At 48.5% G+C, this 20,593-nt stretch overlaps 1 protein-coding gene across 7 annotated transcripts in view; it reads right to left on the bottom strand.

The window, feature by feature from the left end:
* The window catches only part of TSC1 (TSC complex subunit 1), a 50,002-nt gene that overhangs the window by 5,358 nt on the left and 24,051 nt on the right, over positions 1-20,593 (bottom strand). For 6 of the 7 annotated variants that reach the window (XM_073905560.1, XM_073905555.1, XM_073905556.1 and 3 more), the window contains 14 exons: positions 13,761-13,936; positions 12,753-12,868; positions 12,335-12,446; positions 11,907-12,025; positions 10,244-10,313; positions 9,670-9,774; positions 8,853-9,411; positions 7,814-7,857; positions 7,035-7,201; positions 6,009-6,191; positions 5,006-5,116; positions 4,135-4,257; positions 542-729; positions 295-456 (listed from right to left, as the gene is read on the bottom strand). In XM_073905560.1, the coding sequence (XP_073761661.1) occupies positions 295-456; positions 542-729; positions 4,135-4,257; positions 5,006-5,116; positions 6,009-6,191; positions 7,035-7,201; positions 7,814-7,857; positions 8,853-9,411; positions 9,670-9,774; positions 10,244-10,313; positions 11,907-12,025; positions 12,335-12,446; positions 12,753-12,868; positions 13,761-13,936 (2,235 nt within the window). The remainder of the gene's footprint in view (positions 1-294; positions 457-541; positions 730-4,134; positions 4,258-5,005; positions 5,117-6,008; positions 6,192-7,034; positions 7,202-7,813; positions 7,858-8,852; positions 9,412-9,669; positions 9,775-10,243; positions 10,314-11,906; positions 12,026-12,334; positions 12,447-12,752; positions 12,869-13,760; positions 13,937-20,593) is intronic. The other variant, XM_073905559.1, reaches the window with a different exon arrangement.

Here is a 20,593-nt window from a genome sequence, read left to right as displayed (position 1 = left end):
CGACGCTGGCTCACGCAGACACTGAACTCTGTGCTTTTGAGTGGGGAACCTGAGTGGGAGGTCTCGGCAAGGGAAACCGAGTCTCAACGAGGGATGGGAGATGGAGATCGCACATGTGAGCCCTTCCTGTGACCACGATCCCGTGATCTGGGGCCAAGGACAGGGACGCAGAGAGACCCCCGGGCGGCCCTGCCCAAGCCAGTGGAGACGGCTTCTCACAGCCCGAGACACGGGCCCTGTTCTGCGGCTGGCGGCTCAGGGACAGGGCTGCAGCTCCCGCCTCTTTGTTCCTACCTTTCTTCTGCCGCTTCGGCTGCTTCTGCTTTTTCTTCTTCAAGTTTCTTCAGGAGGCTGTCCTTCTCCAATCTGCCATATAAATCTAAGATCTCCAACTCAAACACTTGGGTGATCCTTTTCTGAGCCTCATACCTGCTCTCTGCAGCCTGCAGCTGTCCTCTGAAACACAGACCACCCAGAATATAGGAAGCCCCACTGACAAAAAAAACCCACCACTGCAGAAATCCGTGCCCACCAGAGTTACCTCGCCTGGACTTTGACATCTTCTAAATATTTCTTCTGCTCCAAAAGAAGGTGGTCTTTCTTGGCCAGGTGAGATTCCAGTTCCAAAATCCGTTTCTGGGAGGTATCGAGCCTCTGATTCTGCTGGAGAAGGTGGCTTCTGTTTTTTTCTAGTTCTTTCCGACACGCAGCTTTCATCATTTCTACCTCCTACAAGAGGGGCCGGAGTTAGTCCCTAAGAAAACAAGTGTGCTACCTCCGTTGTGCGAAAGCAAGGCACTAAGCACTGAAAAGGCACTTTGGGGCACTGCTGCTGGAAATCTGAATTTGTACAACTTTCTGCAAAGTAAGCTGGCAAGAAGCATTCATCTAGCAACCCCTCCTTGAAATCTGCCCCCGAGGAAATCATGTGAAACACGACTAGACATTTTGGCACAAAAATAATCATTGTATCATGTTTAGAAGAGCAAAAAACTGGAAGCATTGTTAAGTCTAATGCCTGGAGAACAGTTAAGTGAGAATATAAAATACATTTTATATCTACAAGTTTTTAGTAAACTTACAGTTTATGTATCAGTAAAAAGATAAAAAAGCAAACTTTATATAAAACCACATGAACAGTAGGACCAACTATGTAAACACTGACATTCACGAACACCAAACGAAACTATACCAATATTCAGTTATTTCAACATAGTGGTGTCTTAGGTGATTTGTTTTCTTTTAGACTCTTCTCCCCTCACACCAAGGGAAAACTAGCAGGCGCAGCGCAGCGGGGCAGGCTTGCTCGGGCAACACTGCCCGTGTGGATCAGGCGCCCCGAAGCCCGCAGACCACGCCAGGCAGACGGCCTGCCTGCCCAAAGACCGAGCCAGCTGGATACCCAGAGCACGTGTGCACTCGTGCTCAGAAGAGACACGGAAATAACGCTCTTCTAACAAGCGTGTGTTACATTTGTATTGTGCGTTTTCACTGTGGTAAGGTATACGTAACATAAAACAGCGTAGGTTTGTTGTTTTTTTTTAAAGATAACAAACCGGGCGCCTGGGTGGCTCAGTTGGTTAAGCGACTGCCTTCGGCTCAGGTCATGATCCTGGAGTCCCGGGATCGAGTCCCACATCGGGCTCCCCACTCAGCAGGGAGTCTGCTTCTCCCTCTGACCCTCTTCCCTCTCATGCTCTCTGTCTCTCATTCTCTCTCTCTCAAATAAATAAATAAAATCTTAAAAAAAAAAATAAAGATAACAAACTCTCCACTCCTGCACACTCTCTTTCAACTAAATAAAAAATCTTAAAAAAAAAAAAAAAGAATAGAAAACAAACCATAAAAAGCAAGGAGATGAGCTTCCATGGAGGTGTCCCTGCCTCGAAGACGACCAGGGAATGCTTTCCTGGTGTGGAACTCCACAGAGTTAGGCTCAGGACTGGGCACCGGATCATGTGGCCATTCTAGCTGTGCTCAAGGGCTCCAGACGTCAGCACAGGTGAGGTGAACGAACCGGGCCTTTGTCATCAATGACAGTAGCTCTTTATAGAGACTCAAACCAGCTACTGAACTAGGAACATCCATGTGCCTCCATGAACCCTCACAACTACTGCAGAAGGTGTTACACCCAACACCTACCCACCCCCCCTCGTGCCCAACCTGATTCTCAGATACCACCCTGCCTCCCCCATTTGGACTGAATAAGAGGAAGCCTGACTCCAGGCCCAAGGGCAAATCCTGACAGTTTCAAGGCAATGACTGAGCTAGGGATGGGCATAAGACACAATCTTGGCCAAGAGCAAGGGTGGGAAGTCTGGGGGAGGGTTCCTGGCAAAGTTTCCTCACTGAGAGACCCGCAGGAAGTGACCTCTCCTCTTCCAGGGGAAATCATGGTGTCTACCTGTGACTGCCATTCCTACGGCACACACCTTGCAACCATCGGCACAGCTAGCTGGAGGACAAGGTTGCCAGGAAAGGTCAGGTGGCGCAGAAGAGTGGAAAAAACTGGGTGTTTTGTTTTTGTTTTTTAAGTAATCTCTATGCCCCACATGGGTTCGAACTCACAACCCTGAGATCAAGGGTCACATGCTCCTTCCTGTCTGTACTCTTGATCTCAGGGTTGTGAGCTCAAGCCCCACGTGGGGAATAGAGATTACCTAAATAAATTTAAAAAAAAAATTTTTTTTAAACTTTAAAATATTAAAAAAAAATTTTTTTTAAAGATTTATTTGAGAGAGAGAGAATAAGAGACAGAGAGCATGAGAGGGGGGAGAGCCAGAGGGAGCAGCAGACTCCCCGCTGAGCAGGAAACCCAATGCGGGACTCTCTGATCCTGGAACTCCAGGATCATGACCTGAGCCGAAGGCAGTCCCTTAACCGACTAAGCCACCTGGGCGCCCAATATTAAAAAATTTCTAAATAAAGAGGGGCATGCTCTATGGACTGAGCCAGTAAGGCGCCCCAGAACTGGGCTATTGGATGCTGTCCCTAAACCGCTGACTTGGCCAACCTGGAACTCACCTACTTTGGGACTTCTTGTCAAGTGAGATAGCAAAACTTCTTATTGTTAAGTTGGGTTAGTGGATTTGTTGTTCCTGCTTACAACCACAGGCATCCTAACTGCTACAAGTCAGGGTCATCACGTCCATTCAGGGACCGTGAAACAGGGCCCAAAGAGGTCAGGTGGCTCCAAGAGGCCCCAGGAGTCTAAGTGTTCCAGCTGAAGAGGCCGGCCCAGCTGCCTTCTCTCAGGAGATGTGAGGAATGCGTTTCAGTCAGCATTTTCAGAGGTTCTCCTGTCTCTTTGGCCTATTTTCTCCTCATTCTTTTCCACACCCATTAAACCTCCAAAATGAGTGCTAGCTGGTTTCTAGAAAGTTCCACATTTAACACCCTTCTAAAGGGAGTCTGAATCTGAGAGCTAAGAGGAGCTGAGAAATGAGTAACTCTATTATGAAAATTACATGTCTCTACTTCTAAGACTACTTTCTACATTTGACCAAAAAAGCTTTACAAAGCACAAGCCCAAGAAATCCTAAAAAGAAAGCCTGTGTGTGATGGAGAAGTTAGTGACAGGCAGCATCTGAGCATTTACTATTAAAATTCCATTCCAACTCATTCCCAACTCATTCACTAACATTACCCGAGGGTATTTATAAAGTGACATAAAACTTCTGCCTCAACACCACTGGTGAGACACTAATTAGCGTAAGATCATCCCCATGCTGGCCTTGTTGCCAGGACTGAACCACCATCTGCTGAAATTAAATGCAACATTAAACGGAAGAAAAAATATGTATACTAGCGTATACCCACAGTCCCGAGAGTTATGTTCAACAGAACTGGCTCCCTATCCTTTCTTTCTCTGTCTCTCTCTCGCAGCCGGCCCCGGTAAGAGAAGACAAACCCTTTATCAGCTACTCTGTACCAATTACCGTGAGGTGCTTTCCCTTACCCCTGACCTCATCTCAAAGCGAGCCAACTACGGGAAACAAGCTTGCGCGACGGCTGAAGAGTGTGCTCATCCACCAGGCCGCATCTCGGGAAACATTCCATGTGGCATGACAGGCACGCTGCCTGTGTCCTATGGGCTCCCTGCCCCGGGGTGTCGCTCCCCGAGCCCCCACATACCTTTGTGGTGTCTGAGTGTTTGCTCTGCAGTTGTTCCAGATACAACTCGTTGACCTCTCCAAGGACCAAGAGCTGCCGGTTCAAGAACTCCATCTGCTGCTGGACCGACTCACTGTTTGAGAGCTAACCAAAACACAGGGCGGGCAAAGTGAGGGCCCCCGTAGCCCACATCTGGCAGATGGGCATACACGGGGGCCTGCTAGCAACTCCGGGTTCCACTGCTAGGGGACAATAAACTCCCACGGTTTCAAATCCCCGAACACAACGGCTGGTGGGGAGGAAGGCGTCCAAAGGCAACGACAACGGACAGAAATGCACTTCAAAATGGTGCTGTGCAAAAGGGAAGCCACGGAGATTCGCTACAACAAAGTGGCCACCCCCAGAAGGCCTGCAGAGGACGGGCGTGTGTGACCATCACTGCAGGGACACAAGGTCCAGGGTTCAAGCCCAGAAAAATGCACTTGTTCGTAACTGAGCCGTACAGAGTGCGGTGAATCCCAAAAAGGGAGGGATCCTAGCTCAGGAGCTTTGTGTGAACAAACTTCCCATGTTTATGTAAATGAGGATTTAAGAAAGAGTGCCCTGGGTGCACCCACAGACCCGGGTGCAGGCTGGGTAGTTCCCCACTGCGGAACCTGTCCTGTGCGTTGTGGATTGGGTAGCAGCACCCGGGCCCCCGCCCACTTGATGTCAGCAGCACCCAAACTGCCCCCACACATTGCCCCTTGTCCCCTGGGGGGTGGAGCGGGGAGGCCACCTCGCTCCGGGTTGGGAACCGCAGCTGGAGGCACACAGGTAACGCACTCGCCCGTCTGATGGAAGGACGTCAGGCAGAGGTGCGAGAGGAGGCCCAGCCTGGCCCGTTTCGTACCTTCTGGGCCACCTGGCTGAGCAGCAGCTCCGTGTGGCACACCTTGCTGTTGGCCTTCTTCAGTTCCAGACGCAGCTCTGCGATCATGTTCCTGCAGTCCTCCAGCTTCGTCTGCACAAGGAGACATGCCGGGACGTTACACAGCAGCCCCCGCCAGGGCGCCGGGCCGTCGGCCCACGGACAAGTGGGGAAGCCCAGCTTCTCAGTTGCTCTACTATTCGTGGGCCACTGGGATTTAGTTCCTTAGTTTTAAAAATTAAGTTAAGGCTGATTTCTGAGTTCCTGATTTGTTTAGCAAAAGAACAAGAAGATCTTACATCGGCTGTCCCCAAACTGTGCACCGAAGAGCCCCGGGGCTACACAGCCAACTCACAGGGGTGCCACGGGGAGATGTTAAGTTTTTGAGGGAAACGCAGTGACACCTGTCGGTCGTCATGTGAACTGCGAACTGGAGACGGTTTATATAGTGAGTGGCGGACGTGCTTGTGTGTGTGTGTGTATGTGTGTATGTGTGTGTGTGTGTGTGTGTGTGGATGATGTCGTTCTGCAAAGCAGGGTTCGGGTGTTTGCTGGGATACAAATCACCATGTGAATACCAGTGTCAGTGTCCAATGTGACTCCAAGGTCTGAGCTTCTCTGTGGTGCCCAACTGGGACACACACAGCACTGGTAAGTTATTGTGGTCGTTTAAAAACAAAACCTAAAAAAAACCTTAAATTTAGGTGTATTGTTTGCAAGCAGCTGCTGAGTTGTCGGACGTATACTAAGTGTTTAGATCTGCTTAATAAGCACAACCATCAGGTGTTTCTTTTGGCTGCAGACTGCCAGGGAAGTGACCGAACACCATGGGAGCTACACACAACCCGAGAGCTGGGGAACCTCTGCCCTACATGCGTCTGTGTGCCGCCGCGTCAGAGAGAAAAGCCCTTCGTATCCCGCCGGGCTGAGCTAGGCGCTTTCGTGCCCTCTCCCAGCTGCCCGGGCCTGGCACCCCCGCGCATACCTGCAGCTCCTGGCTCTGGTTGTAGAACTCCTCCCGGTCGTGCTGCAGCTGCCGGATCTGGCTGTGGAGCTGGGTCACCATCGTGTCTCGCTGCTCCTGCAGCTGGCTGCACCGGGCCTGCTCCTTCTGCACGCTAACCTTCCAGATCTGGATGTCCTTCTCTTGTAACTTCAACTGGTCTTTCTAGCGGAGACCAAAGACATGATCATTTTAGCTGCCTTCCAATGCGGGCGGGGAGGCGCCAGTGTCACCCAGGCCGACAGCCACACGGCGTGAAGCTGTAACCGCAGGCGCCGCATCCGTCAGCTCATGACTGTCCAGCCTGACTGGCGGGCAAGGGTTACCAATTTCACAGCAGCACATGGGTCGTAAGCTGCTAGAAGAACTTTCCTCAGGCGCCAATTACTCCCAACACCTTCCCAAGTCCTAACCACCAGCGCTGGCATAAGACCTCTAATAAATGGTATCCATCCAGGTCACTAAAAATGAGGAACGTTCACTGGCTGCCTACCCAGACGCTGAGCAAGTGGTTATGTGACTTCTTTAGGCACCATGGTTAGAAAGTGGGTGCTGTTACTATTCATGTTTTACAGAATGGGTAACAGAGGCTGCAAGAGGCTAAGTTACTTTCCTAAGGTGAGAAGTGGCAGAGCCAAGGTTCAGCCTCCAGGTCTGACTGGCTTCTCCACCGTGCTACAAGATTTTTGCCATAAAATAGCTTCAGGAGAGCTGGTTTCGTATTTAGAGAAACAAAATAATGCCTCTGACTCTGTGATCATCATGGGCAATTACAAACACACACAAAAATCACTTGTCCCATGGTTTCCAAGGGCGGCAAGGCCATTCGGAGACCCGGCCAGTGCCATCAGCCGCAGAGACCAAGCGACCACCCCGAGCTGCAGTGGAGAGCAGAGCTAGGACTGAAAAACTGGGCCCCGGCTCAGGGGCCGCTCTTTACCAACAATCATGCTGACACCAAACAACAAACACCGAAATGCACCCTCCTGCAGCCTCCGCGACACTCACCATAGCAGCGTTGTGTTCCTCCAGCGCCGCCGCCCTGATCACCTTGCGGAGGAGCCGCCTGTTCCGGAGAGCATGCTGCTGCCTCTTAAAACGCTCATAGAGTAACTGGTTGTGCAGTAAAAGCAACTGGTTACGGAGGGTGCGGATCTCATCTGAGGGAGGAGAGCCTGATTTTAAAGCAGAGGGAGGGTGGCAGAGATGCCTTTTACAGATGGTTCCATCAAGACCCTCCCACGGTTAGCTAGCCTAAGAAACACAATTCTCCCAGAAACAAGCCGCCACTCCCTCTGCAAACAGTCACCTGGGTCTCAGCGACGGTCATGCAGCAGGAGAGGGGGAAGAGGACCGACTATCTAGCTCTCCTTTAAAGGAGCACAAAAGGCTAGAACGTAGGAGGGCTCCCGAGAGCTTCACGGACTTTTCCCACAGACCCAAACCATACGCCCAGTTAGTCAAGGCTCCTCTCTTCCCTCCCATGCTGTGTCCTCCCCCAGGCACAGCCCCAGCCACCGACCTCGTGGCGTCTTTTCTAAGAAAGCCCGGCACGAGGTCAGTGCTTTCTGCGTTTTCAGCCTCGGGCACCTGCTAGATGCCACTTTTCAAAAGTAGAAAATCCTGGCTTTGCAACATTTGAGATATTAGGGGCCAAGCAGACTCTGGCTAGAGCAGCAGCAAATGGGGGACCTGTTCCTACAGGGCACGCCTCCTTCGAGGACAGAAAAGGTGACAAGCACGTAGGATCCACACGGGCCGGTCTGGAGCACAAGTAACAACTTTACCTCCAAAGTGGGTCCAGTCAACAGACTTGCTGGGTAAAGACAACCTAGGAAGAAAGGTTTGGGGGAACAAAGTTACCAAGCTTGCCTGAACAACCTTCTCTGGACTGTGCATTGCCGCAAGGCCAGATCACTTCCTTGTGGTCAAAAGCAGCAACTGTGTAAGAAAGTTTCAATCCCCAGGTCCACGGGGAATTAGAGGAGGCAATGCGCATCGGACGGAGGGCCGGCACCCCCACCGAGCATGACCAAGTCTTCAGGGTGCGCATGCCCTCCCTCGGAGCTCGCGCCGGGGCCAATCTTTGCTCGGCTCACCAAGGCGACGGAGTGATCAACAGACTGCCAGCTATTTTCAACCCTCTGCACCGAAATACATGGGGGGTAGCCAAGCTTAAGGAAAAAGGAGGTAATGTACCTGAGCCCGTTATACCAAATCTCAAAGAGAGAAATCTCTGTCAAATTCCACCTGAGGTTATTACGTTGAAGAAAAATTAAAACCAAGGCCTTATTTAGCAAGAGCCGAGGATTCAAACTCAGGAACTGGTGATGCCCTTGCCCCCCTCCTAGAGAACCAGTGAAAAGGGCAGGAGTAGAAGGGTTGGAACAGCAGCTCAGACAGGCCTCTCAGAGGCAAGCCTGTGTGCAACTGCGGGCATGGAGGGTGGGCAGGCCCCCCGGATTGCCCTGAAATGCTGCTGACTTTACTTTCCATCTGATGAGCCATGTTACCTAAACAGAAAAAACAAACCTGCAGCTGGAGAAGGACACACCGGGACAGAGACTCCTAGGTCCCCTGAGTACCAGAGCCTCACCCTCACGTTCTCGGGGCACGGGTAAGCACGCCCGAGTGCCCTGGCAGGACAGCGCCAGGGACTGGCGGCCCAGTGCAGACATGGCACAGCCCCACACGCGTGCAAAGGTTAACGACTGGAAGGACAGAGGGAAGCCCCCCGCCCCCCTCAGTGGAGAACGAGTCCCCTGCACCTGCCAGACTTCACCCTGAGGGAATGTTGAGGGAAGAGACGTGGCGGCAGGGCCTTACTTGTTCAGCTCCTTGCTGTGCGCATCTGCTCCCTGCTGGATCAGTCTATCCAGGACTTCCGCGGGGGAGGTTGAGGGTGGATAGTCTTCTTCTGCATTTCCTTTTGCTTTCTTTAACAGTTCCTTGGTCTTCTTGCTGACAAAATGATGGGCGGTCTTTGGCAATGCCACCTCAAAAAGATGATCATAAGGGGGAGGCTGCCCACTTCCATACCCCACTCCCCTCTGAGGTGGAATTTTACAAGGGCTGGGAGTGAGGATGTTGGTCTCCAGCGAAGTCTGGTGCTCCCTGTTCCCGGCAGGGCTTTCGTCGGCGCCTCCACAGGGTGGGTCTATGGGAGTAAAGGCTTGCTTTGGTGTGTCAGGCCCAAGCTTGTCCAGGGAGGAGTTTAAAGGCTCGGGGTTCACATTGGCACCCTGAGCACCAGAGGTGGCCGAATGGTTCTTGCGAGGACAGCCCGGAAGACTGTCCCGGTAGAAGGGAGAGTCAAAGCCTCCTCGAGGAACCAGGGGCTCGGTGTCGGCCGTCGTGATCTCGGAGAGTTCTTTAGATATCGCCGCTGAGAGGAGGGAGGGAGACAAGAGACACCACTGTAAACAGGCCATCTGGGTAAGGCCGGGCCGTGCGGGGCTGTGTGCTGCCAAGGACCACCCCTTTCCCTGCACAGGACCCAGAATAAAACTCCCACCTCCCTCCCCCAAGAGGAGAAAAACCAAGCGAGCCTGGGAGTGTTGACACTAAATCCCGGCTTCAGGGCCCCGTGAGAGCTTTTCCATCTCGCAGCAATCTTGTACAAGCCCGGAATCCCACACACTACCTTCTTCTCTAGCTTTCTCAATGCTATCTTCTTCAGAGGCCAGGTCCCCTAAAAACCCTGGAAGGTCACTTAGAGTGACAGAACCTTTGCTGCCAGGTAGCTCTTCTAAAGAGAAACAAAGACAATTCAAGTCAAAGAACCACACAGGTAACCCCCACAACTGTGAAACCACTTGCCCCGCGGTGATGGCATCCATAACGGTTCTTCCCGCCGAGTGAAGGGAGGAGGCTAGAAACGGCTCTCCCCTGGAGCAACCCCAGAAAGCGAGGCTACCACAAGGAGTCTAAGCAAAGGGACCAAAAACCATAATCCCACAAAAAATAAAATCCTCCATTCTTAACATCTCAGAGATCAGATAAACACCACAGTCTGACCAGCTCAAAACACAGGTAACAGGTACTTCACTGCAATCGCTTAAAAGCTTTTTCTGATGTTATTATTAGGTTGGTTTTTAGAATTAATTACTCCTCATTATATCTGGGCTTCATCGTTTTGTGGTGGTCCTGAATTTTCTTATTTGCACACATAACCCAAGTGGAGACAAGCAAGGTCTAGGGTTACCCAAAGACTTTACCTAATCCTCTGTCGTTTGGAAGATGGTGCTGTCTGTGTAGACAGGGCCTTGCTGAATCTGTTTTCTCTTCCTGAAAAGATAGTACCATTTACGTCACAAGGCAGGATATTGTGTACGCATTCTCTTGTGTAAGAGACATATCCTAAAAATCTAAAACTTTAACATTATAAAGGAGTTTAAAGTTCAGCTCAGTGGTTCTCAAACTGTTTGGTCTCAGGGTGCCTTCTTAGTCTTAAAAACCGAGAGTCCCCTGAGCTTTTATTTATGTGGTTCTAACTACTGATAGTTACCACATTAGAAATCAAAACAAACGTTTTAAAAATATTTACCAATTCACTTAAAAATAACAAACCCATTATCCATAAATATAAGTGATATATATTCTTATGAAAAATAACTACAGTTCCCAAGACAATAAAAACAAATTTAGTGAGAAGAGTGGAATTGTTCTACATTTGTGCCAGCTCTTCCGTGTCTGGCTTAATGGAAGAACGCTGGATGCTCAGCTCTGCCTCTGCACTCAGTCAGTTGCACTATGTTATTTTGGCTAAAGTATATGAAGGAACTTCTGAGCCCCAGTGTCAAGTAGTTTAAAAAAGACTTAATCTTTGACGACTTGACAAGGAGTCATTTCTTAGAGGTTATAGTGTGGAATCTGAAACCAGGACATTTCACCTTTCATGCTGCGTTCAAGACCGCTGGTGTACTCTGTGCTCTGAATGCACCTTTCACCTACGACGGCTCTGGAACATCGCACACTGGACTTTTAGAAGATCCTGGCCAGCCACGTTGGGCAGGGTTTCCCAGTGTGGAAATATTCACCACATGACATCAAAAACTCGATTATTCACCAAGCTCCCCAGGACTTTTCAACCTCTTCATAAAAGTCTCGGAACACTATCAAGCTCACAGTGACAGAGATTGGGTTTTTCATATTCTAATTTCACCTGAAACCTGAATTTTACCATCAGAAGCAAACACCGTCCGTTGTTTGTTTTGAAGTGACAGCTGGTCATGTAAGCAGTAGCCTGCCCCATACCTGGGTCTAAATAAGCATCGTTTGTCAGTCAGTTGTTCCTTCACGAAAAATGCAGCTGGTCTAGCAATCAACTCAAGTCACGGCACAAAGGTTTGTGATGGATCCCCTACTTTAGCTCAAAGAATATTAAGCATGTATGTTCTCAAGGGTTGCAATAGAATAAAATGAATCATTTTTACTGTTTTCCACGGAACACTCTTAAGGTACCGGTGTTTTGGGCTTTTTATCTTTCGTCCTTTTAAACTGAAGACACACGTCAAGGAAGAAGGCGATGCGCCCCGGGCAATTTGGTGCCGGCCCTGATCTGCGCTGGGGGCCAGCCCTTCTCCTCCACACTGCTCTGCACCATGAGAGCAAACGCCAACGTGGTCAGGAGGGCAAAGAGGTTAGTATTACTATGAAAGCGGTCAAGCTCCTGGGTCCCCAGAAAGGCTTCTGGAGCCCCAGGGGTAAGCAGATAACACTGTGAGAGCTGCTGGCTAGTCTATTATCAGTTGCCCTGCTCCAAACCCATCACATCTCAGGTCCAAATTCCATCTGACATAACAAGCTTCCTTCCCCAAGTGAGGCCACACACGGGTCACTATGCTGGGGCAGAGGGAGCGCAGACATGCCTGCACATACCTTCTTGGGGGGTGTGGCTGTGGCGTGCCGGAGGGCAATGTGCACGTAGTCGTCCGAGTGGCAGAGTGGGGCGGGAGGAGGAGACGTTGCTGGGGTTCCCAGAGGAGTTCCTTTTCCACCTGCTCACAGGCAAGGACAACATATACACCATCACCAAGCCTATTAAAAAACTCTGAATTTTTTCAGCCTGCCTGGGACAATGAAGAAAGCTGCTAGAGTGAACTTTCTAGGGAGCTTGAGCCATCTTTTTTGGAGGGGGGGTTTAGAACTTCCTAGGTTCTAAAAACCCCAGGGTTTTGCATGAAGTGTTAAAAACAGGTTGACTACTGTAAGCAGCCCCAAACTCACTGTTGGATCTAAGAGACAGTTCCTTGTCATACACATCAGGCCCAGACCAACCAACTGAATCCCACCTCAGACATACATACCAGTTGTACCAAAGACTTTACTGTAAGGGTGTGACAGATCAGATGGGACATTTCCAGGAGAAGTTGGAGGAGTGGTCATACCACAAACCATAGATGGGCTCCAAAGAGTAGCCTGGGAAATTAATAAGGCATGTCAGCAATAAGAAATGAACACCAAATCATCCCCAAGGCTTATATTCATGAGCGAATGGAAAAAGGTATATTAAAACTTTATTATGAGGCAAGATGCATTTTGTAAATCTAGACTCCAAGAGAAACCCAAGTGGCAATAGTAACTAACTTTCCTAATACCATGTACCCTTAAAAACCACTCCTAAATTGAGCAGTGTAAGATTTTCCCAACCGTATGCTAAATCCCAACCCAAACAGCTTCACCAGCAAGCAGGAAAGCGAGCAGGCACACTCTTTAACACCATACTTGTGGCGGCTCAGTCAACAGCCGTGTCGATGGGGGACTCAGAGTCTGAGGTGGCTGCCCGGGCATGTTTAACAACATCAGCCAAGAGCTGGAATAAGGGGTCGAGGTAGCACTCCCTAAAATGAAAGGGAAAGAGCATGTGAGATTAGTGTGTGATTTTAGATTATTCTGGAAAAAAAAAATTATGGCCCTCTAAACCGTTCGATAATGTTCATATTATCAAATTATCGATGTCAGGGAACTCTTGACATCCCAGGGACAAAGTAACATTTGAATGGCTCTTTAAATGCTCTTTGGAAATAGTTCAGTAAGGTGGTTTTTTTGTTTTGTTTTTAAGTTTTATTTATTTATTTTGGGGGGGAGGGGCAGAGTGGGAAAGAGAGGAAGAGAGAAAGAATCTCAAGCAGACTCCCACTGAGTGTGGAACCCAACTCACGGCTCAATCCCAGGACCCTGAGATCACAACCTGAGCCTAAATCAAGTCAAACACTCAACTGACTAAGCCACTCAGGCTCCCCAAGTTCAGTATGATTTAATGTCAAGTTAAGCTTCAGAATAACTTGAAAAAGCCCGGCCTGGATGACACCTCTAATGGGTACTACCTACAGATAAGCCCGCCTTTTCTAGAAACCAATTCTAAATTGTCCAGACTCAAACTGTATCAGTGAGTGCTACAGCCTGGAGGCCCCACTGCAAGCACCTAAAACATAGAAAGACTCGGATGGGGTGCTGCCGGGAAGTTGAATCCTCAAGTCCATATTCCTTTTTCTGTGTTAAAAACCCACCCCCAAGTCCGCTGGCATACTGTCGGGTAGGCTCTGAATTAAACTTGAAAGAGGGGTTAATCAGGAGAAACTGGAGGCAAATTCTAATTTCCAATATTTGGCAAACAGTTCCTAGGAGTGACAGTGAGTCTTATCCCAGGAAAAGAAAATAAAGTTGACATAAATGAGCCACGCTTTCCAGAGACGAAGCTGGGAAGCAGGTAAGTGCTGAGGTCACTCTTACCACAGCTATTCTGCGTGTCGACATAAGGGCTGGCGGCCACATCGGCCGCACGATGAGGAAAGCGCGCGGACACCTGCGGGGACACAGAGTCGCCGTCTTCGTACGAGGCTTCTGCGGGGTCCAGAGAGATTTTGGCACACTCTATTACAACATCATGTGTTTCTAATCTCTTCCACCTGGAAGAGGCAACGATAATTAAGAAAGGCAAGTTGGAATCCATTTACTCAAACAACCAAACCCTTAAGAATGCTAACGTAAGGCCAGGCATGGAACTAGGATTAGCGAAGGACAAGGCAGAACCCTGCCAGCCCAAGTATTAAACAGTACTGGTATATTAAGAATCAGCCATTCATTTTACAAACCTCTACCTTCCCTGTCTAAAATGGTCATATCAGGTTATCAGAAACTAACCTGAACTGAAAATGTCATCAACAAATGACTGGGCATAGCCTCAAAAGGGCACAAACTACACCAAGCAGTCACCAGGGGGACTTCTCCCTCAGAACAAAGGTTATCAAAGAACAGGGAGACCTGGAAAATGTCAGGTAGCTGAGGTGGATTTATAGTCTATCAGAGCCTAGGGGCTTCTAATCCATCTCTAGACAGGAAATACGGCGCAGAAAGACTCAAACCTAGAGAAAGCCCACAAGGACATTTTTTAAATCAGCCAAAGATTCCTGTCATATGATCCACAGTTCCACTTCTAAGATTTAGCCTGTGGAAATCGACATACGTCAAGACAGACAACAATGCTCAGCACAGCTTGTCACAGAAAAAAAGAAATAACCCAAAGTCACACCAAAGGGATATATTCTATAGAAGAAAAATTGTTACACCATCATGAAAAAGCATGCTCTCAGCAGGTCACTGGTTGCCAAGTGTCAGGAAGGAGACTGACCACAAAGGACAGAGAGGAACCTTGTGGGCAGTGATACATTCTTTATCATGAGTGTGACTTTTGTCAAAACTCAACAAAACTGATGAATCTTATTGTATGTCAACTATATCTTCCTAAGCTGATTTTAAAAAATCATGTTTTCAAAGATTCAGTGATTTAAGATGGTCAGGGTATGAGCTTCAATGAATAAAGGGATTCGAAACTACTCAGAGATATGCCCACAGAGAGAGATGACGACACTGAGTGTTCAAATTAAAAGAACTGAAGTTATGGGTGATGTTCTTTTCCTTTCTAGTATTTGCCAAATGTTCTACAAAAGCCCTAGTAATTAATACAGCATGCACCTGCTCAAGTATAAACTTTTGAGACAACATAATTTTGCTATCCAGGTTTCTAAGTAAGTAGGAATCTAGCAAGACTCTCATCTTCATGTTCCAAATTTCACAGAAAAACAGCCCAGGACTAAGGGCATGCCATGGGTTTACCCCAACAAAACATCTACTCCTCAACTGTTCTAGAAAACTCATCATTCAATCTGAGATACTGAAAATATGATATCAAATACAGAACAAGAGAGTCCTCGAGCATGGGCAGCATTCCTAAGGGAAAAGCCTTTTGACATCAGCACCGCACCTCTGGTCTGCGTGGGTGCTCACTGCCTGGGGTACCTGTGTGTGTTAAGGGCGGTAGCCTCCCCAAGTGTTCTCGACACAACCAGCAAGGGATGAAGTGAGAGCAAGGGTCAGGATGCTTATGTACCCACAGGAGCATCGCTTTTAGAGAATAAAGTGAAACTCACAATACAGTAGCAATACATTAAATGTCTGATTTATATGCACTTTTTTACGCTATTTCCTTGATTCTTAAAAGGACTTTTCCCATTTAATGTCTCTGAAACTGGGAAGTCATATCTAATCAGGTGTGTGTGTTAGTTTTTGTGGCATTTTTTTCTTTCTCAGATGGACATAAAATAGAAGTACTCCATGGCATCTTGCATTTAATGAAATACAGTAGTTTAAAAAGTCAATTAAAAGGTCCCTCCCATGCCATTCCCCTCAACCACTTTGGCAGCTGCTTCTGATCTGTTGGCTGAACTGGTACCCTGCCTGCATATTTTTAAAGAATACGCCCTACGCTCTGAATTTCCAGATACACAGATTGTACCCATCATCTACTGACTTCTATTACAGTCAGTGAGGATGCAGGCCACTTCCGTATATCCTTCTCCCTCCTCCCTGATGCTCTCAACAGACGTGTATCATAGATTCATTTCCTTCAAAATCAGTTTTCAATGATTATTAGGACTATGCAAATACTATGCATGACTGAGCCAGAGTGTACTACAAGATTTCCTTTTCTGTTAGATTTAGTTTGTCCTGGAGTTTGGATTTTTGTTTCTTTTCCTCAGTCCTCTGTGTTTCTATTATAATTCTTCGTAAACTTACCCTAACAGTTCTGAAACAATGCCTGATATAATTTTTACATAACGATATGCAAATAAGCTACTGGAATTATCCCCCCCCCACTAGCTCCCTTCTGGAGCCTTCTCTCTTCCACTTCTGTCGAGACTGGTTTGTTCTGAGGGCTGCTGTGCAGTGTTACCTTAAGACTTCCCGTGACCATGATCCTAAGTCAAGTCCCCTTGTTTCCTGGACTCTGTCTCACCAGATTCTACTCTCATTTTGATGGAACACATGCCCCAGTAGTTAGATGAGCAGGGGTCCATGAGAGGTAAATGAGAGAGGGGTCCATGAGAGCAGGGGTCCATGAGAGGTAAACATATGCCCCAGTAGTTAGATGGGCAGGGGTCCATGAGTCGCTGGACGGCGACTGTGTGCCCAGGTACTCATATGATGTTATTACACTTTACCTTGACAGGCAGTTTGGCTGGGTCTAGAATTCTATGTTGAAGACCTTTTTGTCTCAATCAGTTTCAGAAGCTAATACCATTCTGACCTGATTCTTAATTAAGCATTTTGGTCTTCTCTCTCTGAAAGGTTTATCCCTGGTGTTTTGAGATTAACCACACTGAGACTTGGGAGCATTCTCTCTCACTGACAGAAGCTCGGCGCCAGGTGAGACCCTTCAATTTGGAAACACGTGTCCTTCGATCCTCCCATTGTTATATTTCTTTGTATTTTTCACACTTATACTGGAAATTTTCTTCTATTATGTCTTTTACAATTTCTTCCCCCAAGAAAGTCTTCTCCTCTCTTTCTAAAGCTCTTTTTTCTTGGATGTTGGACTTCCTGTATTTTAAGTTTCTTATCACTGCCCAGAATACTCATCTCTATCCTTTGATTCTGCTTTCTGAGATAGTCTTAACTTTATCTTCCAGTTCTTTTGTTGAAGTCTTGACTTCAGCTCTCATATTTCATTTTCAAGGCTTTTGTCTCTGAATGTTCCCCCCCATGGCACTGTGACCTCTACATGTGCTCAAATGCCCCATTTCAGTGGCTACTACAGATACTTTCCTCCTCTCTCTGTATTATCAGTTTCTTTCTAACTCCATTTTCTCTTTATGTTGGTCTTTTTTTTTTTAAGATTTTTATTTATTTATTTGACAGAGAGAGAGACACAGTGAGAGAGGGGACACAAGCAGGGGGAGTGAGAGAGGGAGAAGCAGGCTTCCCGCTGAGCAGGGAGCCCAACGTGGGACTCGATCCCAGGACCCTGGGATCACAGCCTGAGCCGAAGGCAGATGCTTAATGACTGAGCCACCCAGGCGCCCCCCCTTTTTTTTAAAGCTTTTATTTATTTGAGGGAGAGAGAGCAAGCACACAAGTTGGGGTGGGGGGGAAGACAGAGGGAGAAGCAGACTCTCCGCTGACAGGGAGCCCAACGTGGGGCTCGATCCCAGGACCCTGGGATCATGACCTGAGCCGAAGGCAGACGCTTAACTGAGCCACCCAGGCGCCCCTATGTTGGTCTCTTGTCTTTTGTGTTAGAGCTTTCTTCAAAAGCCAGATGACCCCTGCCTACCCATGGGAAGCGAGGCTCTCTAAGCTGGCCTGGGAGACTTCCAAGTTAGTCTGACAGACTGAACATAGGCATCCAATTGTATAACCTCCCAAATCCACCAAATCTACAGTATGGACTCGTTTGTTTTTAAATATAAACCTATGAAAAGGAGAAGAATGGGGGAAGACAGATCGGCACTGCAGGCTCCTGAAACTAGAAAGCAGACAGGCCAGAGGCAACCTATGCAGCAAATCCAAGAACGCAGAATCCTAAGCTCCCATTGTTTCAAAGCTAAAAGTCACCCTGACTTATACAGCAGAATCCTTAAAAAGCTAAAGAATTTTCGCACCTCAAGTGCTTCTGGAACTGTAGATGAGCAACAGGTAGATGAGGATGGCTAGCCTAGGGAAGACAGGGGGAAAACTATTTGAGGGTCAGAGTCCCAGGGTCTCCTCCCCGACTCTATGCTCCCAGGCAGCAGAAATCTGGGCTATTCTCTGGAAAGAGTAAAACAGATTTTCGGGACCGAGCTACTCCAGAAATAGTTGAGGACATGAGTACCATTCAAGCAAGGGATTTAAGTGAGCATGTACATTCTGAATGCCAAGACCACTAACCTCTCTCACCACTAGCCTCTTCCCTCCAGCAGCAGCCAGACCCTCCCCAGACTAGCGATTAGAAGACCCTTCTCTACAAAAACTTGACACGATAGGAGGAACACGATACTGACATCAGGATCTCCAATAGACGTTCAGACCCGTGGGCATGCACATGCATGCGCACACACACACACGGCAAGCTCAGAGGCGACAAGTCCCACCCCTGTGAAGAGAGCTTTTTGGTCTCCCTACCCAGACACAAGCAGATATCAGATCTTTGCAGAAAGCCTAGAAGACTTCAAAAGAACAGCAGTCCATGGATTACATGGGGAACAAACGGCTCTCAGCATTCTTGAGGATGTGAGAGGTTGCACCCATGAAACCCCAAACAAGCTACTACAAGAAGGAGCATTCAGAGACCTATAAAATACTCTTAGATGCTAAGAACATGGCTCTAGGAGGGAAACTTACAACAGGATTAAAAGCTAAAGATGAGGAGACCTTCAGAAAGAACAAAAGAGCAGAGAGAAAAAAACAGAAGAGCAAAGAAAAGCAGAGGACACTTTAGGAGGCCCCCATCTACATACCAGCAATTCCAGAAAGACAGACAGACACAATGGAAGGAAGGAAATCAAACACGAGATAACTAAAGAAAATTTCCTAGAGCCTGAAGATAAGAGTTTCCAGATTAAAGGAGAACAGATTCTGACTAGGCAATGTCGGAATAAGAGGAGAACGAAGAGAGGGCTCTACGGCTCCCATAGAGAAAAACAGGGCAAGTACAGACATGCAAAATGAGAAGAGCTTTGGATTTCAACAGCAACACTGGCAGCAAGATGCGATGGCACAACGTCTTCAGGCTGCAGAATGAGGGGGACCGGAAGTCTGTACCCAGCCACATAACTGCTTCCTTTCTCTGAGAGCTACTAGAGGGTACACTCCACACAAACAAAAGCAAACCCAGAAAAGAGACAGGAGACACAGGGAATGGGCAGTCCTGCACAGGAGAGATGCAGAAGACCACCGTGCACGAGGCACAGATCCGACAGGCAGGCCAAGAGACAGGCGCATGGCAGGCTGTCACACTCGTCCCCACTGCCACTGCACTTTTTTATTTTTTTTTAAAGATTTTTATTCATTCATTTATTCGAGAGAGAGAGAAACAGCATGAGAGGGGAGAGGGTCAGAGGGAGAAGCAGGCTCCCCGCTGAGCCGGGAGCCTGATGTGGGTCTCAATCCCAGGACTCCGGGATCATGACCCGAGCCAAAGGCAGTCGCTTAACCAACTGAGCCTCCCAGCCGCCCCACCGCACTATCTTCTTAACGGAGGGACGCAGTGTGCAGGTGATCCCAGCCCGGACAGGTTGTCTGTACTTAGTCTGTCCTGAGTAAGCACTGATGAAGGCCCTACTCTCCCTTCTCCGCCTGGATCAGCTCCACAGATGGAAGCTGCTCTGACCTGCTCCTGGAAGTGGGCCACCATGAGCTGAGAAGCAGCAAACGAGCAGTCTTTGTCCTCTGCCATATTTCAGCAGCACATCCAGAAGCCAGCCTCGCTACAGGCCCTGTGAGATGCTCTGACTAGGGTGAGCATTCTATGTCTCAGGTCTTACTCGTGAATGACCTTGCCCACTGACACCCCCCCACCCCTGGGGCTCCTGTAAACGCTCAATGAAGGGAAGCCGGATGAAGACGCAAACACTGGGCTCTTCCCCTTGCCTCCTGAGAACCTTCATCTAATAGTGATAGGACTGCCCTTTCCTTAGCCTGGCTTGGCTTCCCAGTTAGCTTTCCAAAGCATAACGTTACACGTGGTAAAACTCTACAAAATAGAAAGAACAATTAACGTAAAAGCAAGAACGGGAGTTTCTCTGAAGTGGGACAGGGAACAGGGGGAAAGATGTGTAGCAATGTTCCAGCTGAGAAGCTGGACGGCGACTGTGTGCCCAGGTACTCATATGATGTTATTACACTTTACAGGCACAATTCGTATACCTCTCCACATACCATCTCTCTCACACAAAGTTGTTTTGAGCCAACTGAGGCTCTGTATGACAGAGCGAGGGCTTGTCAGGTGAGATCAGGCATGAACCAGCTTTTTCAGTGGGAGATCCCTAAATGTCAGTTATCTGTGGACAGGTATCCCCAGAAAGGGTTCAATCCTCAGCTGGGGGGGGGGGGGCATCGGCCTAGCTGCTAGCCAGGGAAGGTAGAGGAGGGAGCTGAGCTTCTCCCAGCTCTGTGCAGAGAACTTCATCCCTTCTTAGCTCCACCTGCCCCACGACTGGCATCCTCAAATAGGAAGCCTGGCAGGTGCACTTCCTCCACAGAATAAACCTAGAGACTGCTCAGGGTCCCCTGCAGGCCGGCCGGCC

Source organism: Callorhinus ursinus, unplaced genomic scaffold, assembly GCF_003265705.2.
Source record: "Callorhinus ursinus isolate GAN/ISIS: 27379988/994484 unplaced genomic scaffold, GSC_fseal_2.0 scaffold24, whole genome shotgun sequence".
Lineage (NCBI taxonomy): Eukaryota > Metazoa > Chordata > Mammalia > Carnivora > Otariidae > Callorhinus > Callorhinus ursinus.
The sequence above is the reverse complement of the archived record's forward strand: the minus strand, read 5'-3'. Positions and strand labels throughout refer to the sequence as shown.